At 46.9% G+C, this 19,900-nt stretch overlaps 3 protein-coding genes across 9 annotated transcripts; 2 read left to right on the top strand and 1 right to left on the bottom strand.

Annotated features, from left to right (window-relative positions):
• Window positions 1-8: 8 nt before the first annotated feature.
• acbd5a (acyl-CoA binding domain containing 5a) lies at window positions 9-7,498 on the top strand. 3 transcript variants are annotated; one of them, XM_088282787.1, is made up of 14 exons: window positions 9-368; window positions 592-709; window positions 1,876-1,996; window positions 2,495-2,567; window positions 2,633-2,750; window positions 3,023-3,055; window positions 3,558-3,719; window positions 3,785-3,940; window positions 4,382-4,476; window positions 4,899-5,088; window positions 5,403-5,617; window positions 5,733-5,795; window positions 5,894-6,003; window positions 6,398-7,498. In XM_088282787.1, the coding sequence occupies exons 2-14, from the start codon at window positions 610-612 to the stop codon at window positions 6,408-6,410; spliced, it is 1,449 nt and encodes a 482-aa protein (XP_088138913.1). In that variant the 5' UTR covers window positions 9-368; window positions 592-609; the 3' UTR covers window positions 6,411-7,498. The 3 variants fall into 3 exon arrangements, with proteins under 3 accessions (XP_088138913.1, XP_088138914.1, XP_088138915.1); XM_088282788.1 differs by lacking the exon at window positions 3,023-3,055 and having other exon boundaries at window positions 12-368; XM_088282789.1 differs by lacking the exon at window positions 9-368 and having other exon boundaries at window positions 622-769.
• A 35-nt stretch (window positions 7,499-7,533) lies between these two features.
• Window positions 7,534-13,009, bottom strand: mastl (microtubule associated serine/threonine kinase-like). 4 transcript variants are annotated; one of them, XM_088282771.1, is made up of 13 exons: window positions 12,711-13,009; window positions 12,505-12,642; window positions 12,287-12,426; window positions 12,110-12,198; window positions 11,706-11,809; window positions 11,481-11,628; window positions 11,134-11,270; window positions 10,355-10,794; window positions 9,829-10,216; window positions 9,610-9,751; window positions 8,266-8,379; window positions 8,094-8,195; window positions 7,534-7,957 (listed from the first exon to the last, which is right to left on the bottom strand). In XM_088282771.1, exons 1-13 carry the CDS (start codon window positions 12,876-12,878, stop codon window positions 7,800-7,802), a joined length of 2,268 nt encoding a protein of 755 aa, XP_088138897.1. In that variant the 5' UTR covers window positions 12,879-13,009; the 3' UTR covers window positions 7,534-7,799. The 4 variants fall into 4 exon arrangements, with proteins under 4 accessions (XP_088138897.1, XP_088138899.1, XP_088138898.1 ...); XM_088282773.1 differs by having other exon boundaries at window positions 8,094-8,177; XM_088282772.1 differs by having other exon boundaries at window positions 9,829-10,213.
• A 543-nt stretch (window positions 13,010-13,552) lies between these two features.
• Window positions 13,553-19,853, top strand: LOC148318708 (ATP-dependent zinc metalloprotease YME1L1-like). Of its 2 annotated transcripts, none has more exons than XM_088282529.1 (18): window positions 13,553-13,783; window positions 14,503-14,622; window positions 14,725-14,893; window positions 14,979-15,074; window positions 15,172-15,281; window positions 15,597-15,747; window positions 15,829-15,936; window positions 16,302-16,475; window positions 16,555-16,707; window positions 16,859-16,991; window positions 17,154-17,216; window positions 17,297-17,409; window positions 17,747-17,902; window positions 17,998-18,149; window positions 18,575-18,701; window positions 18,773-18,846; window positions 18,930-19,016; window positions 19,484-19,853. In XM_088282529.1, the coding sequence occupies exons 1-18, from the start codon at window positions 13,751-13,753 to the stop codon at window positions 19,622-19,624; spliced, it is 2,160 nt and encodes a 719-aa protein (XP_088138655.1). In that variant the 5' UTR covers window positions 13,553-13,750; the 3' UTR covers window positions 19,625-19,853. The 2 variants fall into 2 exon arrangements, with proteins under 2 accessions (XP_088138655.1, XP_088138656.1); XM_088282530.1 differs by having other exon boundaries at window positions 13,554-13,783; window positions 15,829-15,912.
• Window positions 19,854-19,900: the final 47 nt, after the last annotated feature.

Below are 19,900 nucleotides of genomic sequence, written 5' to 3'. Positions count from 1 at the left end.
GGGGGCGGGAGGGGACGGCCCCTCCCTCGCCTGATATTTGTGGGCGACTTGCCCACTGGCTCCTAAAGAAGCATGTAGGGAATTGTAGTCTTTGCCATGGTCTCGTCGCCAAACCAGTAGCGACCTACTTTTTTCACAGCACGTTTGTAATATTCCTGTCTCAATAACATTTTCGTTCTATTGATCACGAGGGGTTCCCGACGACGTTTCTCAGCTGACGAGGGTGCTTGTCGTTACTACATGGAAGGAAACAACATTTCCCAGAGTGCACCTGGACTTGTTTGACGCTGCACTGTTCATGGCGTCTGGTCGAAGTCCTGGGGCTGCTCCCCTTCTGACACACAGTTAAGCTGTCACATTTTTTAACGGTAAGCGACGTTAGCTCGTCGAACCTCCTTTTAATGTTTTTGATTTTATACATTACATCCAGTAGGAACGGTGTTGCTAACGGTTTGTCCACGAATATTCGTCGTGTGTTGCCGCGTTCGCATGCAGCGCAAGCGTGTTTCAGTGTTAAGTGGTGCTTTGATTGTTTCGAGGAAAACATGACGACTTCAAAGCAACATTGTTTTGTTTTTCTTTGGGCTGCAGTTGCAGCTGCTTGTCACGATGGAAGTGGCCCAGTCGCTCGGTGCGGACGAGCAGACGCCTTTGACCCAGTTGAGGTTCGACGCCGCCGTGAAAGTCATCAAGAGTTTGCCTCCGGATGGTGAGTCGAACTGGACGGGACCCAGTCCAACCAGTTGACTTGAGGGGAAAGAATCGGCAGGTGACGACGACGCCACGGCTTTGCATTGCACTGGATTTAAAAAGGCCTAATCCACTTTGCATCGCAGACTTTGGCAACCACTGAGAGTCTACATTGTAGAATAGAAATAGAATAGAAATAGAAATCCCTTTATTGTCATTGTACTCAAGTGTGCAACGAGATTAGAGGGCTCCCCTCTCCAGTGCAATACAACAATAATACAGACAAATATATAAATTCGATAAATAAAGAAGACAGTGCAATGGAATTCAGTACTGAATAGGGCATATAGAAACACATCACAATGCTGTTTTGCGAGGTTAGGGTGGTCTCGTGTGTGTGTGAGAGTTCAGTAAGGAGATGGCTCTCGGAAAGAAACTGTTTCTCAGTCTATTGGTCCTTGATTTGATGCATCTGTAGCGCCTGCCAGAGGGCAACAGGTCGAACAGGTGTGAGTTTGGGTGGGTATTGTCAGTACAGTTGATCTAAATATTCAGAAAATTCAATCTCAAGTGTCCACAGTCTTAAACAATTGACATCAACCCTGAATAATAATAAAATCTCCACCAACATAATCATATTCTCCATAAAATGTGTTCATACTTTGTTGTTTGAAGCGGTTTTACATGAGAGAGGATTACAACAAAGTCACCTTTCATCTGTGCCGATCACGTTCACTCGATAACATGCATCACTCACGTTTGCTACAAACTTAAATTTGAAAGTCATCAAGCAACTATACCGTCTTTTGGCGAGTAACATACGTACAGAATGAATGACTCAATTTTCTAGTCCCATTTTGATCCGTTTCACTTTCAAGCACCAACTCTCATTCCTCGCCACATCTCACTCGCACCTCCAGGCACCATGTTGACGCTCTTCATCCTCATCCTTTCCGGCTGGCCATCCAGCCAACCGTGTCAGCGTGAACCATCGTACGTCTTATTAAAATCCACTTCTTTAAGTGTTCCGGTCCTGTTCCCATGCTTGCTTCCAGAACCGGGAAGGGTTGATCCGCAAATTAATCAAGATGTTTTAATATTTAGGCCGACGGCTTTCCAATTTGTATTCATTGACTATGTTGCAATATATGAATGTTTATTGACATAGTTCCCCCCCCCCCCCAGGTTCTTTTCAGCCGTCTAACGACATGATGCTCAAGTTCTACAGTTACTACAAGCAAGCCACCGTGGGCAAGTGCAACATCGCCCGGCCCGGATTCTGGGACGCCGTCGGCAAAGCCAAATGGTAGGACAGCAATATTCGGTCGTCACTTTATTTGGCATGTGTAAGCCGACGGTAGCATAAGACAAAAGCTCAAAGAAAAAGTCCCAAAAATGGTTTTCTGCTGCCGTTACATTGACGGTGCACGTTTGCGTAAATCTCAGCGACTGCATCAGGCTTTGGCTTGTGTGCGTTGCGCAACACGTTGCTCTCTGCCCTCACCGGGCTTGCCGAGCTGTGGACTCGAGGCCTCGATTCTGCCCCACACGCGCATTGTTGGAGTTGCAAAGACCACTTGAAAATATCCCTCTTACACACAGCTTCTCTTGACATTGTCGGGGAAGTACCGCAAAGCTGTCAGGAAATTGTCACAATTATTTTGGGCGTGCGGGCGGCCGCAAGGAACAGGCTGACCTCTAATGAAAATAAACACGGCCCGTCCATGTGAACGCTCGCCTTGTCGGCGCTTATACAAGAATGATGCGAGGACTGCTTTGATTTTGTGTCTTTTGACGAATGAAGGAACGCGTGGAACGCTCTGGGTGAGATGACTAAAGAGGAAGCCATGGCAGCCTACGTTGAAGAAATGAAGCTGGTACCTTTTCTTCCTCAAAGTGTCTTTTTCTGACGAGATGAACGTCAGCCAATTTCTGCGTGTAGATTCTGGAGGGGATGCCCGTGACCGGCGAGGTGGAGGAACTTCTGCGGATCTTGGGACCTTTCTACGAAGTGGTGGATGAGAAGAAAAAGATCACGCAGATATCGGACCTCAGCACAGGTTGGGCTTCTCCACGTCAAACAAAGTCAGTTTACCCGACGGGATGCGTTGCGAGCTCGCGTCCTTCAAGCACTTTTGTCACTTCTCGTTGAAGTTTGCTGTCAAACAAACGCATGAAACAAAAGGCAATATATTTAAAGTCTGCTAGCTTCATGCCACGATTGTAGACGGCGTGCGAGTGATACTGACTGAATTGCAATCTTTCCATGTCCTTGTGTCCGTCCTGAATTTTTGTTTTCATGCAATTTGTCTCCTGTCCCCCACGCGCTCAGCCCGTTTGACACGGTTTGCTCGGCAGCTGGAAGGCAAGTACGCGCGGCGGTGGTCTTTTTAGCCCAATAGCTGTTAGCGCCCGTTAGCCGCAAGCAGCAGGTAGCGGCGCAGACTTTCTCGCTTGCGGTGTTTTGTGCTCTTGTTGCTTCCCGTACACGCGGTGAAACCTCTGAGATCAGACAGCACCTCACCTTTAGACGGCGTCGTCATGTCATTTGACGGGCAAAAACGTCACACTTGCTTTACTTGGCGCAATTATAGAAATGTATTTTATTGTCTATCAACAGAACATTTATTGAGATAAATGCGTCAAGAAATAGACAATTAAAAAAAACAACATCAAAATTATCGCAACAAACAGGAATAATGTGAATGCTTGTTGGGCTCGATTAAAAGCAAAAAAAAAAAAAATAACGCATGCCATCTTTTCTGTGTCACATTTGAGGCATTTCTTCGAGGTTCCACTGCGAAATTGTTCTGGAGACGCAAAGTGTTTGAGCGTTATTAGTTGCTGGTTTGTCGCGCGCTCGGCAGGCTTCGGCACGACTCTGAGCGGCATGTCGTCGTCAAAGAACATGGCCAAGAGCCTCGTCAGGACCATGGCAACGAACGGAACGCCGGAGACTCGGCCCGCCAAGCCTGCGCCGACGGACAACATGGAAACATCCGAGGAAGACGAGGACGAGGTCAAAAAAGGTGATTCGGTTCCAGCTACCTGAGAAATGTCGCTTTAGTCTGGAGCCGATCGGGTTTATTTGCAGCCTCGCAGCCAAAGAAGAAACTGTCGTCGAGAGCGCCGCCGAAAGCTCAAAATGGCAAGATGGCCAACGGCGTGCCACGTCTGACAAACGGCGACCGCTCGCTCGCGCCTCAGGACGTGCCGGACGCTCAGCCTCAGCTCAACGGCCACCACGCCGGTAAGGAAGCTTCCAAAAGAAAAGTTTCACGTCTACGGTTCAAGTTTTGCTCATTTCGTTGACTTTTAGTTGTTGTGTGCATTCCGTCGTCTCTTTGTTGACGTTGTTCAATCTAAATGCGCTGCCAAATCTCTCATCTAAATTCGAATGTTGACGTTGGAGTGATGCGTCGTGATTGAGAGACAAGCTTTGTAGGTTGGGGTGGAGCCAAGTTTAGCCTGGGTCGCTAGTGGAAATCACGGAGAACCATCAAGAATATGCAGTTGGGTGCATTTTTCTCGAGTAGTTTTGGTTGGACAGAAAAGTTTGCCGACGCTCGCGTGCGACAGCCGCTTCATTTTTTTTAAAGCGGAATGGTGACGTTTCGACATCCTTCCTGGCTGATTATTCGACTTTTAATGACGCGTGGCAGACTGTGACCTTTTTGTGTTGACCTTCCAGACACCAGCGACGATGTGATCGGCCCCACCCAGCTTGCCAGCGACTCGGACGGCGAAGTCTATTGTGACTCGGTGGACCAGTTTGGCCACGACGAGGCAAGAAAGCGCAACTGCTGTGCATCGTTTCCTCAAAGAGCGCCTCGGCGGAGTTATCAACTCTACTGTTGACGAGGCCACGAAAGCGTTAAGTTTCTTGCCAAAAAATAAATGCTAATTGGGGACAAAAAAACGAATGGTTTTAAAACGGAGGGCCACGTTTGATGTTACATTATCAGTGGTCCTGTAATATTTGTTGCATTTATTTAGCTTTACATTTAATTTTTTTTTATTAAAAAATTGGGGCGTGCCTAATCTGCAAATGAGCTCATTTGGCACAAAAGTTCACCCCCTCGCCACCCCTGATGAATGGACATTTTTTGGGATTAATTGCACTCTGATTTCTGTTTGAGTGGAGAGCACTGTTTGAGGAAATACTCGCCATGTCCAACCATGACATAACACTCGCTTATTCATAAAAGAGCACTGAACAGACTCGCTCACTGGAAGACCTGGATGAGGAGGAGGAGGAGGCGGAGGAGCGCGAGGACGCCCAGGGAGTGCCGCAGGGCGTCAGATGTGGCGGTGAGGACAGCGACGTCGGCGGGAGCGTGACGCAGCGGTCCAGGCTCAACGTGGAAATGCCAAACTCCGCCGTCGGAGGTGGCAGAGGTAAAACAACCGTGGGCCATTTTCCAAGCGTGACGCCATGACTTTTTTCCCCGTGATGAAAAAGCTGAAGAGATCACGACGTATCTCCTGTCACGCCTGTACGGGTGCTTTACCGAAGCACCAATGATTGTCACGTCTTAGTGATACTCACTTTCTCGGCTCTGCTACGTGTCCTAAAAACCGCACGGTATATTACTGCTCTTAAGGATCCGCTGTGGCTGAAAATGAAAAATATGGACACCATATGTTGGCAGTTTTTAACATGACTGCTTTCCCCCCAAAAAATGCACCTTATCTTTTTTTTTTTCCTCAAGGCTCCAGGTCGCACGGCCGCGCCCTCGGGGCTGTGAAGCCCACCCACGGTAGCGGCGGAGACGACAATGGCGGCGGCGGTGAGCGGCGTGCCGGAGCGGGAACCCCCGCGAACAGCCTGAATGAGCAGATCGTGGCGGCGCTGGCCCAACTGCAGGAGGACATGCGAAGCGTCCTGGAAAGGCTGCACACGCTGGAGGCCCTCACCGCCACGCAGGTCAGCCATTTTGACAGAACGCAATAGTTTTTGGAGAGTCTCGAAAGCGAGCCGAAATGCTCTAAAACAACTGACAATTTAGCAAACTGCTTTGAAAACGTCCTTTTCTTTCCAGGCCAGGTCAGCGGCGGCAATGTCTCCCGTTCATCCGTCCACGCCAGTCAACAAGAACAGTTTGGTAAAAAGACACGCGCACACAAATCGCAAGTGTGAGTGACGTTGTCGTGGTTTAGCAATGATCGAGACCTTTTTTTTTTTTTTGGTTTGATTTTGTAGAGCCCATCATGGTGGCCTTTTGACATTTCTCCCAGCAGTCTGGCCTGTGCTGTGGTGTGGCCTTTTGTGGCGCACTGGCTCGTCAGCCTCTACATGCAGAGGAGGAGAAGGTACTGTGCTGCTCCTTCATCATCATCATCATCACATTTCTAACCACCTGGAAAATAGTCAACTGGTGCTGATGATGTCACTCTTTAAGTTGGAAAATAAATGTATTTTTGTATATTGCTGACACCAAAATACTCCTACCATGTCATTTCTTCTCCCCTTCCATATCATGTGAAACGGCGTGGATTGGCTAGCAGAGATTAGCTAATGTGTGATAGTCATGCTAAACCAAGTACACATTAGAATTAGAATTAGAAATCCCTTTATTGTCATTGTACTCAAGTGTGCAACGAGATTAGAGGGCTCCCCTCTCCAGTGCAATACAACAATAATACAGACAAACATCCACCAATACTGACAGGCAAATATTTTCTCTTTGTTTTTCTCCTCCTGAAGACGACTGAACTGAAACAAACGAAGGCGGCCGTGAAGACGAGTCCCGGCCGCTGACTTTTCGGCAGGGTTTCTTAAACCGCTTTCCACGTTTGCTTTTGCACTAAAGAACAAGAAAGACGTCTTGTGAGGAAACGTGCATACTAAAGAATGTGATGATGCAAGACATTGGATGTTGTGAAGGCGGTTTCCATAGCAACTAGGGCTTACGCTGCACAAACGGGCCAGGTACTGTTTTGAACTTGATGTGATTTTAATCTTTCACGTTAGTCGCCCGGAGCAATGCTGCTAAAACTAAAGATGTTGTAACAATTTAGTCATGTAGGAAGATGCATAAATACTGTACTGTGTGACTTTCTTTGTAATTCTGCCGTTGATTGGGTTGCACAAAATATTTCCAGTAAATTTCCATGGGAGTTTAAACAGGAATTTTGAAATATTCCAAGTAGGAGCAATTTCGTGGGAAATGAGGGCAATTCATTTGAAGGGTATCGTATTCACAGATAAAGCAGCCATTTGTTTTTTTATTCATGGGGGGGGGGGGAGTTAAATTTGACTCATCACTTGGACTAAAAAGCAGCCACCGCATTCCCAAATGTGCTGTCAATTCCCAGCGGAAGTTTCCAACTTTGAAAACGTTGCCACCCTAAATGTTAAGTGAACATTTCTTGCTTCTAGCAGCTAAACAAGCGTGCGGCTTTTCGGTTGATCCTGGTGGTCTCCACATAGAAGTGCCTCGATCCACATCAGTAGGTGCACACGTCGTAGCAAATGGACCAAATCAGAAGAATTCAGTACATCATTGGAGCCGGTCACATCTCATTTGCCCGCATCGCTATCAGTCTTTTTTTTTTTGTCTGTGCGTGCTAATATCAGTGACAGCTATTAAAGTTGCAGATTCAAATGCAATATTTGAATGGCATTATGTAATCAAAAAGTATATTTACCAAGATTTGCGTGAGCAAACGCTAATCTTTCAAAGAGCCATTTCTGTTTCAAGAACATACAAATCTCGATTAAGTGATAGTTTCTACTGAAAATGTATGACGGTGTTTGTTTGCATGTCATAATCCAAGCCTCAAATAAAAGTTTCGTAATGCACAATTCACATGGCTATTTTTTTTCTTTGCAGGACACACTTTTGTTCAAACACTTTATTTGCTTTTGTCCTTCAAGGGAAACAAACATAAAAGCAGCACGTTTGTGTTTGGAAGCAGCATTTACAAGAACACTTGGAGACGTCAAATACAGAGTCATTGACTCCATTATTAGCGTTTGCGAGCCGCCGACAGGATGTGCCACAGAAAAACAAAAACAATACTTGTTGGAAGAGACAAACAGAAAGTAGTTATTGCACATAAAAGTATTTTTTGGGCGACACGTTACTGCAGTTCTGACGACGTCCCTAATAACTGAAGGCGGACACGGCGATGTCCTGCGCGGTGTTCCTGGCCTCAAAGTAGGACGTGTCCGTCTCGTCCTCCGGCTGCGGAATGAACGGCATGGGCTGCGTGTGAAGGTTCTCCCAGTCGCAGCCCTCAAACAGCGGGTGGCGCTTCAGCTCTGTTGGCAGGAGAGGAGGACAAATCCAAATGAAAATCCTCAACTTTCTCCCAACACGGCTCCTGTCGAAACAAAGCTCTTCAATTCACGTCATAGATCGCTCGGAATAGAATAAGCAACCAAAGGTGGTTTGGACCTTTGAGTCCCGCCCGCTGGGTCTTATCCATTGTCAGGAGGATTTCAACGGTGTTCCTGGCATTGTCTGACAGCTCCTCGTCTCCTTCAGGCCAGGGGATGTCTAAAAAATAAATAAACATTTTTACTGGGATTTGATTTGAACAGGTGGTTAAAAAAATAATAGGAGCCACCTCTGTTGAGAATATTCTGGAAGACCAGTTGCGGCGTCTCGTCGTTGAAAGGCGGCACGCCGGTGAGGAACTCGAACAGACACACTCCCAGTGCCCACCAGTCCACCATGCAGTCTAAAGACAAAAAAGAAAATCAATCCAAAAAGTCCTCGTGTGACTTTTTGTTTCTCTCCACCGCAACCTTAAGCCCAGCAGCGAATGGCGAGATTTCAAACAGGAAGTTGTCAGAGCAATGTGGCCAATGAGCTACGAGTGTCACAGCATCATCAGCAGGTTCCAATCGAGAGACCGGCAGACTCACAGAAAGGCACGCAAGTGGACGGCCTTGGAAATCCTCAAGGATCAAACACCCGTTGTGAATTTTGCAGCAAGTAAAGAAAAAGGAAGTTTCACAGGAAAGCATTTTAGGCTCATCTTGAAATGTCACCTGGCGCTAACAAACAGCAATGACAAAAAATAACAACAATGAGGGGAGGGGATTGCGACATTGAACTTGTTGTGGAATCAACAATAGAATCCAAAATCTCAGCTTTGTTGTGTTTAGGGGAGAGAACTGCCACCCAAAGTCATTCGTCACCTGACTCTTTTTTAATTAAAATAGCAAAAAAACCAAAAAAAAAAGACGTTTAACGGCTGACAGTCACACAATAGTCAAATGCAATTGCTTTTAAAATCCAAAAGATAGATGTTCTTTTCCATCAGCAGCTAAATGTCCCACTTTGAATTACGCAGCCCCCACTTGCAACTTGACGGCTGTTTTGCGTGAGCTCCATGTTAGAAGATCGAAACGGCCCAGTCCAGCCCGCCCAAGCCGAGCCATAAATCAAAGGGCAGAATTAGACAAAGTGTGTTAGCAGGCTGAGTGGTCATGTTGGCGCATGCGGGCACACTTGGGCACAAACATGATTTTCCTTGATCACTTACCACATCGATGCCTCCCTGAAACTCACAGAAAAAATTCTGTGAGATCACTGAAAGCAGCAGGACAACATTACAAGTACGGTGAACCCCCCCTGCGATATCGCACATTGTGTGTGTGTGTGTGTGTGGGTGTTAAAGGAGCAGTTGATATACAGAATTAGTACAATCATCGATGCTAATTGCATTATTTTGTAACATCGTAATTGATCAAAAAGAAAAACAGGAATGAAGTAGCTGAATAAAAACATCCAGAAAGTAAACCGTTTTCCCTTCAGTATAATGGAGCTTCTTTGATTATGCGCACTTTGGCCACCTGAGGGCAGTATAATACGGACGTCCAGAGACTCCTCTGGAATCAGCGCAACTAAGAAGAGGTCAGAGAAAATATGGCACCATTTCAAAGAAAGCTGCATTCGCTCTTACCGTGAGGCGTCCGCAAAAGCAGCTCTGGGGCCAAATAGTCCGGGGTCCCCAAAATGGCCGCACCCTCGGCGGGCAACGCCCCCCGTCGCACACTCTTGGGAGTCCGGAAGGGAGTGTGCGAGGTGGACACGGTCTGAGGCGTCTACAAGGAAATGCCATCCAAAATTAAGTAAGAAAGTCGAGTTCCAGCGGCGGAAACACCAAAGCGCACGCGCCCACCTGGTAGAGCGAGCTGCCAGAGCTGATTTTCCTCTGAACGGGAGTGGCGAGGGAGATGGCGGGCGAGGACGCGTCCCAGGCGCTGGAGCCGGCGCTGAGCCGCGACATATTGGAGCGGTTGATGGAGCTGCAGTAGCTTCGGAACGCCACCGCGTTCTTGGGCCGCAGGAAGGAGCCCGCCGCTCCTGCGGCGCGGGGCGACGACAACGAGGAGTGGCCGCCGCCGCCGCCGCATCCGCGGGGCGACACGGCGCCTTTCTCGGGAGAAGGCGAGGCGCTACTTTCGGCAGGTCCGACTGGGTCGGGTGGGGCGTGGCCGTCGATGGTCAGCGACGTCTCCGGTGCCGAGATGTCGGAGTCCGGACTCGAGCTCCGGCGAACCCTGCTGCTACAAAGAGATCAACATGTTTTGGTGCCATCATGGCATGACTTGGAGGCAATGATAAAGCTTTTGGCGGCGGTGCCAATTTCTTCTTTTAACGATGGCTAACAACGCAAGTGGATGTTTGTTAAAAGGCATCGTTACCCGCCCGGCGGCGACGTGAAGCTGCACTCCAATAACTTGAAGTGCTCAACGCGCTCCTCCTCCAGTGCCGATTGTCCCATTTCGGAAAAGAGGCTCTTGGCCACGGTGACCGGACTGGGGCGCTGGCGGGCGAGGGCGCCGTTCTCGCCGGAGATGGCGATCCCCACGCCGGAGAAGGCTCCGGTCAGGCCGGTGTGATCGGCGGAGGTCTCGCCGGGGACGCGGTCGCATAGTTTGTGGCGCTCGACGCTCCTTTTGGCGAGGCTCTCCACAGCCTCCGAGCTCACCTGCACATCCGAAAAGGGCCGCTTGGCAGTCGGTGGGATGTCGCGCAGCACCGGGGCGGTCCCAGGACAAGTTTCCGGCTGGCCGCTCGCGTGCGACTTCACGGGGAACTCCAAATGTCCTCTTGCCTTCCGTTTGGTCGGCTCATTTTCCTTCTGAAGAGCGCAGGAAAGGCAAGGTCAGGCAACTCACAGTTCCAACACAACTTTGAAAGCAAAGTAGAGAAATAAAAAGAAGTTCACTAAAAGGACGGGATTTTTGGGGGAATCAAATATTACAGAAATGCTTTCAAAGACCTCGATCGTCGCTACGGCAGGGGGCAGCATCGTTTTTAACCCGAATTTAAATATCGGGGGCTCCACTAATTGAGCCCAGTCCGCTGACCTCAGAACCCTACGGGGTTCATATTTCATGAGCATTTGTGAAATGTCTTCGGAACGTCCGCCATTCAACCATATCACATGATTGAAACGATTCTGATCACGTGATCGGACCTCCTCGAACTCCCACAGGGGACTGATGCCTCCGTCCGTGTCGGTGGTGCTGCTTGCGCTCATGGTCTCGAAGCGCTTCCTGGTTTTCATCAGCGTGGGCGTCAGATTGAGCGGACTGAACATGAAGCTTTGCCGCCCTGCGGACACAGTGAAACATACGGGACAAATTTCTTGACAGCAAACGGCAACCAATCAACACGTTATTTTGATCCATTTGGTACGCTTCCATCCGTTATTTGAGCCGCTTATCCTCACGAGAGGCGCGGGCATGTTTACATTTTTTAAATACTGGATTTTTTTCCCCCGCCAAATACGGAAACCAGCAGCCGCCACATTGAGACCAGCACCTTTCTTCCAGGCGGGGTGCGCCGGAGAGCTCATGGTCTCCTTTGACGTCGCAGAGGGGGAGTCCAGCGAGTTATCGGTCCGCATCATTTTGCCGCAGGAGACGGCCGAGGTGCTGAAGTGGCGTTTATTTTCTGCCATCGGGGTGTTCTGCGCTTGAAGGAGTGACAAGTCAACGAGCAGACAAACGGGACCAGCACACGAAATTAAGGAGGGAATTCACTCACAAATCCAATTGAGCTGATCAAGGACATGACTTGGCCCGGCGTGCGGGAATAATTTGTGGGTTTATGCATGGATGGTGTGTTCAAGATATCCGTAAGTTTCAGTTCTACAAAAAATAAAATTGAATAATGAAAAAAAATAAATCAACAGTAAAGCCATATTTTTAAAGGGGATATGTTATGGAATATGGACTTTTTAGTTGCTTGAGTGAGCGTCGTCTTCTCCTAAAAGTGACGCGACCTCATAATGTCCCATTTCTTGACAGGCAACCAAGAAATGCTCCCTTTTTTTTTTTATCTGGTTTCCTTGTAGTTGTAGTTTTTTGCTGCACAAGCAAATGTCAACTTCCTATATGTCCCCTTTAAATAGTTTTTCTTTTCATTTCTGTAAATGTGTTGGGACTTACCTCTGCCGAGCTTCACCTTGGACAGCCCAAAGTCCGTTAACTTAATGTGACCCTCATTGGAAATGAGCATGTTATCTGGCTTTAGGTCCCTAAAGATGCAAAAAGGGACACAATGCAGTTAATGTATGCACACATACCATCCTATACTTGATAAAGCGCCTCACACTCCCCTTCTACCTGTGGATAATGCCATGGCGGTGGAGATAGTCCAAAGCGAGGGCAACCTCTGAGATGTATTTGACGGCCATGTCCTGGTCAAAATAGCCACAAATGTGAAGGAGAGACTTCACATCACCTCCAATGAGGTACTCCATCACCTTCAATAGAAAACGAGGGAGTCTGACGTCACAGAAAGCTCGATTGCGTGATTGCGGTTTGCGTGATCGGTGCGTTACCAGGTAGATTTTGGTGGCTGTCTGGAGAGAATAAAAGAGGTGAACCACGAAGGGGCTTTTGCTCAAAGCCAGTGCATCTCTTTCTGCCTTCATTTGGCCCGTCATGTTTTTATCGACCATGTCCGCTTTTTTCATGGCCTACAAGCAGTCAATTGCAACCTTGTACCGAAACTGTTTTGATATAATATAAGCAAATATCCACTCACCTTAATTGCATATAATCGGGAGTTGCATGTCTTCCGTGCAAGATAAACTTTGCCAAAAGCACCGCGGCTGATCGGTTTCAAACTGACAAAATCTTCAATCTTCGGCAGTTTTATAGACCCCGTAACTCTACAACTGGGAGTCAATTTGCGCTTTTCCTCCGTGTCCATCTTATTAGTTTTTTTACCTACGCGCGATCGTGTCTATAATAGCCACCAACTAGCGTAAAACAAACACTTGCATACTGGAGCAACAGTTGAAGTTTGTTTTGAAATTTGAATTCGGCAGCGTTCTCTCGAGGTCCTCTGTCCTCTATTGAGGTAGACGTTGAGGTGCCTGTTCATAAAGTATGCGAGAATTTGTTGTGTTGTCGATTATCACCGTAATAGTCCCATTATTGAGACCAGTTAACTTTTTTGTTTAAAATATCAAATTACATGCAGTAGCATGTTTATCATAAAAAAAACGACGATAACCCTTTCACCAAGCAAATAGATGTAGCAAGAATTTTCCCTGTGACAGGCACAAAATATACAGTCTACCTTTGTCTTAAAAATAAGTACATTTTGTATTCCTTTAGCCCAGCGGATGTCAGAGAACATCTAATACCTCAATTACGATTCAATATATGATATTGAGAATAATTATGTTAAAAATCAGAGATCAAAGAAGGATGCCTTTGTTGCCTAGTTGCTTTCAAACCCGTCAGAATGGGATTTTTTTTGTCAATTTCATTTTAATATTAATTTAACAGAATTTTATTTTACACTATGAACTCTTCGGCGAGAATAAAGTATGAGATAATTTTTTTAATGTCATCATCCAATGGTCAGGTTCAAGTGACGTAATTTTGTAGTCATTTTCATCATCGCCGGATGCCGAAGAGGTTATCCGTTTGGCGTTGTTATCTAAAAGCAGTCGAAGGTTGTTGTGTCACAAGAAAAACAGGGCACCGACTCAGGATTACACATTCCTTCAAAAGCACACGGAGGGTCTCTCCTCGTCCATTTACGTTCCACATTTGTGTTTTCGTTCAGCCAGAATGTTTTCCCTGTCGTCGTTTCAGCCACAGCAGGTAGGCGAAATGCTACGTTTTAAGCTAGCAGCTAGTTAGCTCATCTCGATCAACATTACTTTAATGTCGTGTAAATATAATTTTGGTCGGTGGTAACGGGCTATTTGCTGGTTTAATAACTTTACAGTTGTGCGTGTGCGTGCGTTAGGGCTGTTTTTCTTCTCACTATTACTGCGGGTTTGGCTAATATTTTCATTAGCATGTGCGTGACTGTGTCACGGTCGGCCCTTGCTGACGTCACCACGCTGTCTGTTTATGCAAAATCAGGAGTAGGGCTTGATTTTTGCACTGGGCAAATCTGTACAAGCATAGGAAGTGTGCTGTAGACAAATAATGTCAAGTAAAGTGGCGGCCGCCATCTTAAAGTTACACAATTGACATTCGCGGACTTGGAATGACATGTAAACTGTATGTAATTACATGCAGAAAAGACTCAAGTACTCATGCTGCGTACTTGATTAAAAATAAAAATGCACGTATCAAGCAGTGAAGCAAGTGCAGATTCAACTTATGTATTTGAGAAATGTTTTTTTCTAAGTATATGCTTATGTACAATCAGTATTTGTACTCTGAAATAAACTGTGAAATAAGAAGACAGGTGCCCACATAAGGGTTACACAACCGCTAGCAATGGATGTGAAGAGTGCTCAAGGTGACACACGTAATAGTTCAGTGTATCTTGATAGTGTTGTGTGTTGTGTCATTTCTGCACCTACCAGATGATTGTGCCCCTCAACCAGCTCATCAGCGCCCTGCACTCACTGAAGAACACAGCCTCGGCATCAGTGCAAACCCTGCACAAAGACTTCAGCCAAGAGCGCACTGCACATGCTAAAGAGGTGAGTTTGCAATTTTTGGGTGCGCCCCGGCCACAGTAACGTGATTACATTTGTTTCACATGGATACATATTTTTCTCTTTTTCTTCCCCCTCCTGTGGTAGCCCAACACGAGTCTTCGGGATCTGGGCGTGTCAGACATTCGAGACAATCACCTGGACGAGCTCCTGGACAGGTTGCTGCCCACGCTGGGCTCGGAGGAGCTGCCCATCGTCCCTTCGGTGTGGCGGACGAGTCATGTTTCAGCACACAGTTTTTTTCACAACAAGCACGGTTAGTTGCTCAGTGCTGGCTCCCGTTTGTCCAGATTAAAAAAAAAAAAAGTTTGTGACACAAAAAAAAAATTGGTTTGTTGTAGGGTTTGCACACAGAAGACTTTTTGGCTCACCAATATTCCACAGGCAAAACCACAGACCTCTACAAGAAGTTTGCACCGAGCTTCAGTTTTTACCTTGTAGGTAACACATCGCCATTAGTGCGTTACAGTTGTAACAATTTCTATTATAATTTTTTAACGTCATTTGTCGTGTTGTGCTTGTGGATTCATTCAGTGCGGCTCCAGAGTCGAGGTTTCAAGACTCTGAGAACAAAGAGCCGACGGACGATATCTGGTGATGAGATTCCAACTGAGTCGGATCTGTACACGCCGGCTTTCATGAAGGTCAAGATCCCGCATCATCCCTCGCATTTTATGTTACGTGTGGTGTGACGCCTTCTCTCAAAAATGACTTTCACATAAACGGACTGGAAGGACGGCATGCAATTTAGCACTCCAGCACACAGAAGAAGATAAATATGCAGCAGTTATTATGCTCAATACTGCCAACAACAGGACTGGAGTGGAACTTTCATGACCACAATTCAAATGCGCATTATTGTATGTCACTTTAAAAAAAAAAAACAACAACAAAAAACAATCGTAGTCAGAATTTATATATATATTTTTTGACGATTCATACCTCTTGTTCCCTTGCAGGGTTTTCTGATGAAGGACAAGGGAGCAGAGGCTCGGTCGTTGGACCAGCTGACGAAAAGCAGGAACCTTCCGCAGAACCAGGAGGAGGCCTTCAAGCTGGGCTTCTCCGAGGGCTTCGTGCGATCGCAGACCTTCACGCAGAAGACACAAGGCAGGCGGCTGACTTCCTTTTTGCCCAGCTAACGTCGCTTACTTGTTTGTTTGATTTGGTTCAACTGTGCTCTGTTTGCAGATTCACTGCGGAGAACCAGGTTGGTCCTGCTGGTGCTTCTCTTGCTCGGCATTTACGGTCTGTCCAGAGCTCCCTTTCTCTCCGGTAAAGGCTCCTTTTCTGATGCTGGTTTGTCCCTTTTACTCCTCTCAAATGAGCTGACAGCCATTCGCGCACATACAGCAGGACTGGGCAATTAAGCAAAATGTAACGACAGCAGACTTATTTCAAAAATTTATCTTTTTTTTTTCATTTTAAAATATATTATTATTTGACTTTATTAATAATTTGGTTGTTCTTTCAAGTTATAATATAAGCAAGCTATGGTAGTTGATTAAATACTGAGTTTCAAAATCCATTATTAATATTGTTTATTAATTGTGATTTCAATCAACATAATCGCGATTATGATTATTTTTCCATAATCGCCCAGCCCTAGTAGTTACAGTCCATGCCAATTCTACAAAACACTGAGCCGGTTTGTGTTCTCGTAGTGAGGTTCCGCACCACATCCGGCCTGGACTCGGCCATCGACCCCATCCAGATGAAGAACGTGACGTTCGAGCACGTCAAAGGAGTGGAAGAGGCGAAGAATGAGCTGCAGGATGTCGTGGAATTCCTCAAGAACCCCCACAAGTTCACCGTTCTGGGTGGCAAGCTGCCCAAAGGTATTCCGGCTTTCATTTCCCTTCCCCTTCTGCCTTTTCTCTTGGATTTGTGCTTCCTGAAAATCCGATCTTCCTGCAGGGATCCTCCTGGTCGGGCCGCCCGGCACCGGGAAGACGCTGCTAGCCCGGGCGGTGGCCGGTGAGGCGGACGTGCCTTTCTATTATGCCACGGGGTCCGAGTTTGATGAGATGTTTGTGGGGGTTGGCGCCAGCCGCATCAGGAACCTGTTCAGTGAGTTTCAGGGAAAACAATTCGTGTGTAGTCCCAAACAAAAGTTTTTGGGTCTGGTTTCAGTTCAGGTCGGCTGCCTCACCAGACGAATCCTGGCGCCGATGGTTTCAGAATCTTCTGAACGGTCGACATGCTTTGTTTGTATTTACAGAGGAGGCCAAAGCCAACGCACCTTGTGTCATTTTCATCGACGAGCTAGATAGCGTTGGTGGCAAGAGAATCGAGTCTCCCATGCATCCGTACTCCAGACAAACCATCAACCAGCTGCTGGCCGAAATGGACGGGTCAGTCGTCCCTCTGTGGTCAGCCTGGAGGATGTTTTATTCCCTACGAGACTGTTTATCATGTTTGGGACATGCTTTTGTCAAAAAGTGCACATGTTTTGTTTCATTTCCACTGACATGCGGTTGTTATTGATTTAAACATTTTTTAAATTTTTTTTATAGGTTTAAGCCAAATGAGGGCGTCATCGTCATTGGTGCTACCAACTTTGCAGAGGCTCTGGACAAGTACGATTGCAGTCTTTGAATTTTAGTTTCTAAGCTTCTGTCCTCTTGTTGATCGTTACTCTTTTTCTGCTGGACCTCAGCGCTCTGGTCCGACCGGGCAGGTTCGACATGCAGGTGACGGTCCCTCGACCCGACGTGAAGGGACGGACTGAGATCCTCAACTGGTACCTGGCCAAGATCAAAGTGGACTCTGGTAGGTTGTCACTAGTCGTGGCCGGTACGTTCAGTGGACATCAAGCCATATTTTGTTGAATATTAGGAGTTGATTGTTACATCATAATAAAAAAAGACCTCATGTGAAAGATTTGGCCAAATTTGTGAGGGATTTTTGATCCTTTTAAGACATTCTTGGATGAGTCTACTGTGGAAGATGACCTTTGTGAACGGAGAGCTCAAAAATGTCATTCCTGAAGAATGCACAAAAGACCTCCGCACTCCGTCATTTCCCAAGATTGCAACGGGCACATCCAGTCCTCCTCAAGTTATTGTCATTGCATGTGAAAGAGTAGCTTTGTTTTTTTGTGTTTCAGCGGTGGAGCCTGAAATTATCGCCCGAGGCACGGTGGGCTTCTCGGGGGCCGAACTGGAAAACCTGGTCAACCAGGCTGCCTTGAAGGCGGCCGTGGACGGGAAAGAGATGGTCACCATGAAAGACCTGGAGTTTGCTAAGGACAAGATCCTCATGGGTGAGCGAGTGAGCAAGTGAAGCGTAGGCCGAAGGAAATGGGGGAAGGGGGGGGGGGCGCCTTCACTTCACAGCGCTCTTCATTGTTCATTGTAGGCCCGGAAAGGAGGAGCGTGGAGATTGACAAGAAGAACAAGACCATAACAGCCTATCACGAGTCGGGACACGCCATTGTGGCTTACTTCACCAAGGACGCCATGCCCATCAACAAGGCCACCATCATGCCGCGGGGACCCACGCTCGGACACGTCAGTGAAAAAGAGAGATCGAGTGGAACCTCTTTTGTGTATATGCCCGAGTTTTCAGATGATATTATTTTCAGTGATTGATTGATTTATTCCTGTAATTGATGTGTGTTCATCTGAAGCTTTTGGTCATTTCTGTTAAATGGCTTCAGCAGACGGCAAGGCATATTGACTCGGCTTCATATCTCATCTGAAGTCAAAGCCACACTTTCGTTGACAAACAAGCACAAAATAGTTTTGGACTGCCTATCAAGCCGCCACCTGGCCAAAGAAACTCATTATATTTGCATGGAAAAATTGAGGGTCCGCTCTAATTGATTCAAAAATGGGTTGGTGAACAAGAATGCCCAGCAATTGTCTTCCTTCTTTGTCCTACGTCATTGTCCTCTCGTCTTTACCTTGCATCTCGTCCCGTCGTCGCCTTCCAGGTGTCCCTGCTCCCAGAAAATGACCGCTGGAGCGAGACCAGGTCTCAGTTGCTGGCCCAGATGGACGTCAGCATGGGCGGGCGAGTGGCAGAGGAGCTCATCTTCGGAGACGACTACATCACCACAGGTGAGCCAACCCGCGCGCTCGGCATGTGCGCGCTCTGGCTGACTGCTCCTTATGTGTGTCCTCCGTTTCAGGCGCCTCCAGCGACTTCGACGGGGCCACCAAAATTGCCAATCTGATGGTGACCAGGTTCGGCATGAGTGACAAGGTCAATTCATCAGTGTGCATTTTGATAAGCAAACGCTAAAGTGAGTGACGATGTGACACGTGTGCCCGTTTGTTTTTCTGCAGCTCGGAGTCATGACCTACGGCGACGTGTCGAAACAAAGTCCCGAGACGCAAGCCGCCATCGAACATGAAGTTAGGATGCTGTTAAAGGTGCGCAGCTTTAACACAAGTAAAAAAAAATAAAAAATCAGATATGGTTGTACTCCAATTTTTGATTAAAGTGCTTGAAATTTCACAAGTTGCTCCCTGAAGACTGTAGCGCATTCCCAAAACTTTGCCATGATTTAACATGTCTAATGAGCATGGCTAACATCGCTTTCGTTCCATTCTGACATGACTTCATAAAGCACAGAGGAGCAGAGAAAAAGCTTCCGAGAAAATATTCAGGATGATCCATTTTAGAACTGTCATAGCAAACGTGTTCTTTTCAACATCAAATTTGTATCATTGGATTTGTATTGACCTCGAAATTCATATTTCATTCATTTTTTTGAATGCTGTGGACTTGTACTGTCAAATTTTTTTCTTTCCTTGACTCTCTCTCTCTGCATTTTAAGTTGGAATCAAGTTTGCCCGAAGCACCTTCAAAAATGTGGCGCGATTGATTGTGTTTGCAGGATTCGTACGAGCGGGCCAAGAGCCTCCTGAAGACGTACAAAAAGGAGCACGAGAAGCTCGCCGACGCTCTCCTCAGGTATGAGACTTTGGACGGCAAAGAGATCCAAATGGTTCTGGAGGGAAAACCGCTGGACCACTAAGACTCCCACATACCTTCCACCTCTCTGTACTGTGCAGTCGTGCACAGTACAGAGAGGTGCCGCCGTGTACATACTTTTCCAACACAGGATGCCGGCCGGGATTTATTCACAGCTCCCCGCTGCTTTTTCTAGGCCTTTTTCCATTTAATTCCATGAAATGGGCTTGGATTGGACGACAAAGTGACCTCATTTCAAGGACAATGAACAATAAAACACACAATTCATGATACGCATTGTTTCTCTTTCTTCACCCCAGCACCATTTTGTATAGACTGG

This window comes from Idiotropiscis lumnitzeri, chromosome 19, assembly GCF_059441095.1.
Source record: "Idiotropiscis lumnitzeri isolate Australia: NSW breed Sydney's pygmy pipehorse chromosome 19, RoL_Ilum_1.0, whole genome shotgun sequence".
In the NCBI taxonomy this organism is placed as follows: domain Eukaryota; kingdom Metazoa; phylum Chordata; class Actinopteri; order Syngnathiformes; family Syngnathidae; genus Idiotropiscis; species Idiotropiscis lumnitzeri.
Note: the sequence above shows the minus strand (reverse complement) of the source record. Positions and strands in the feature narration are given on the sequence as shown.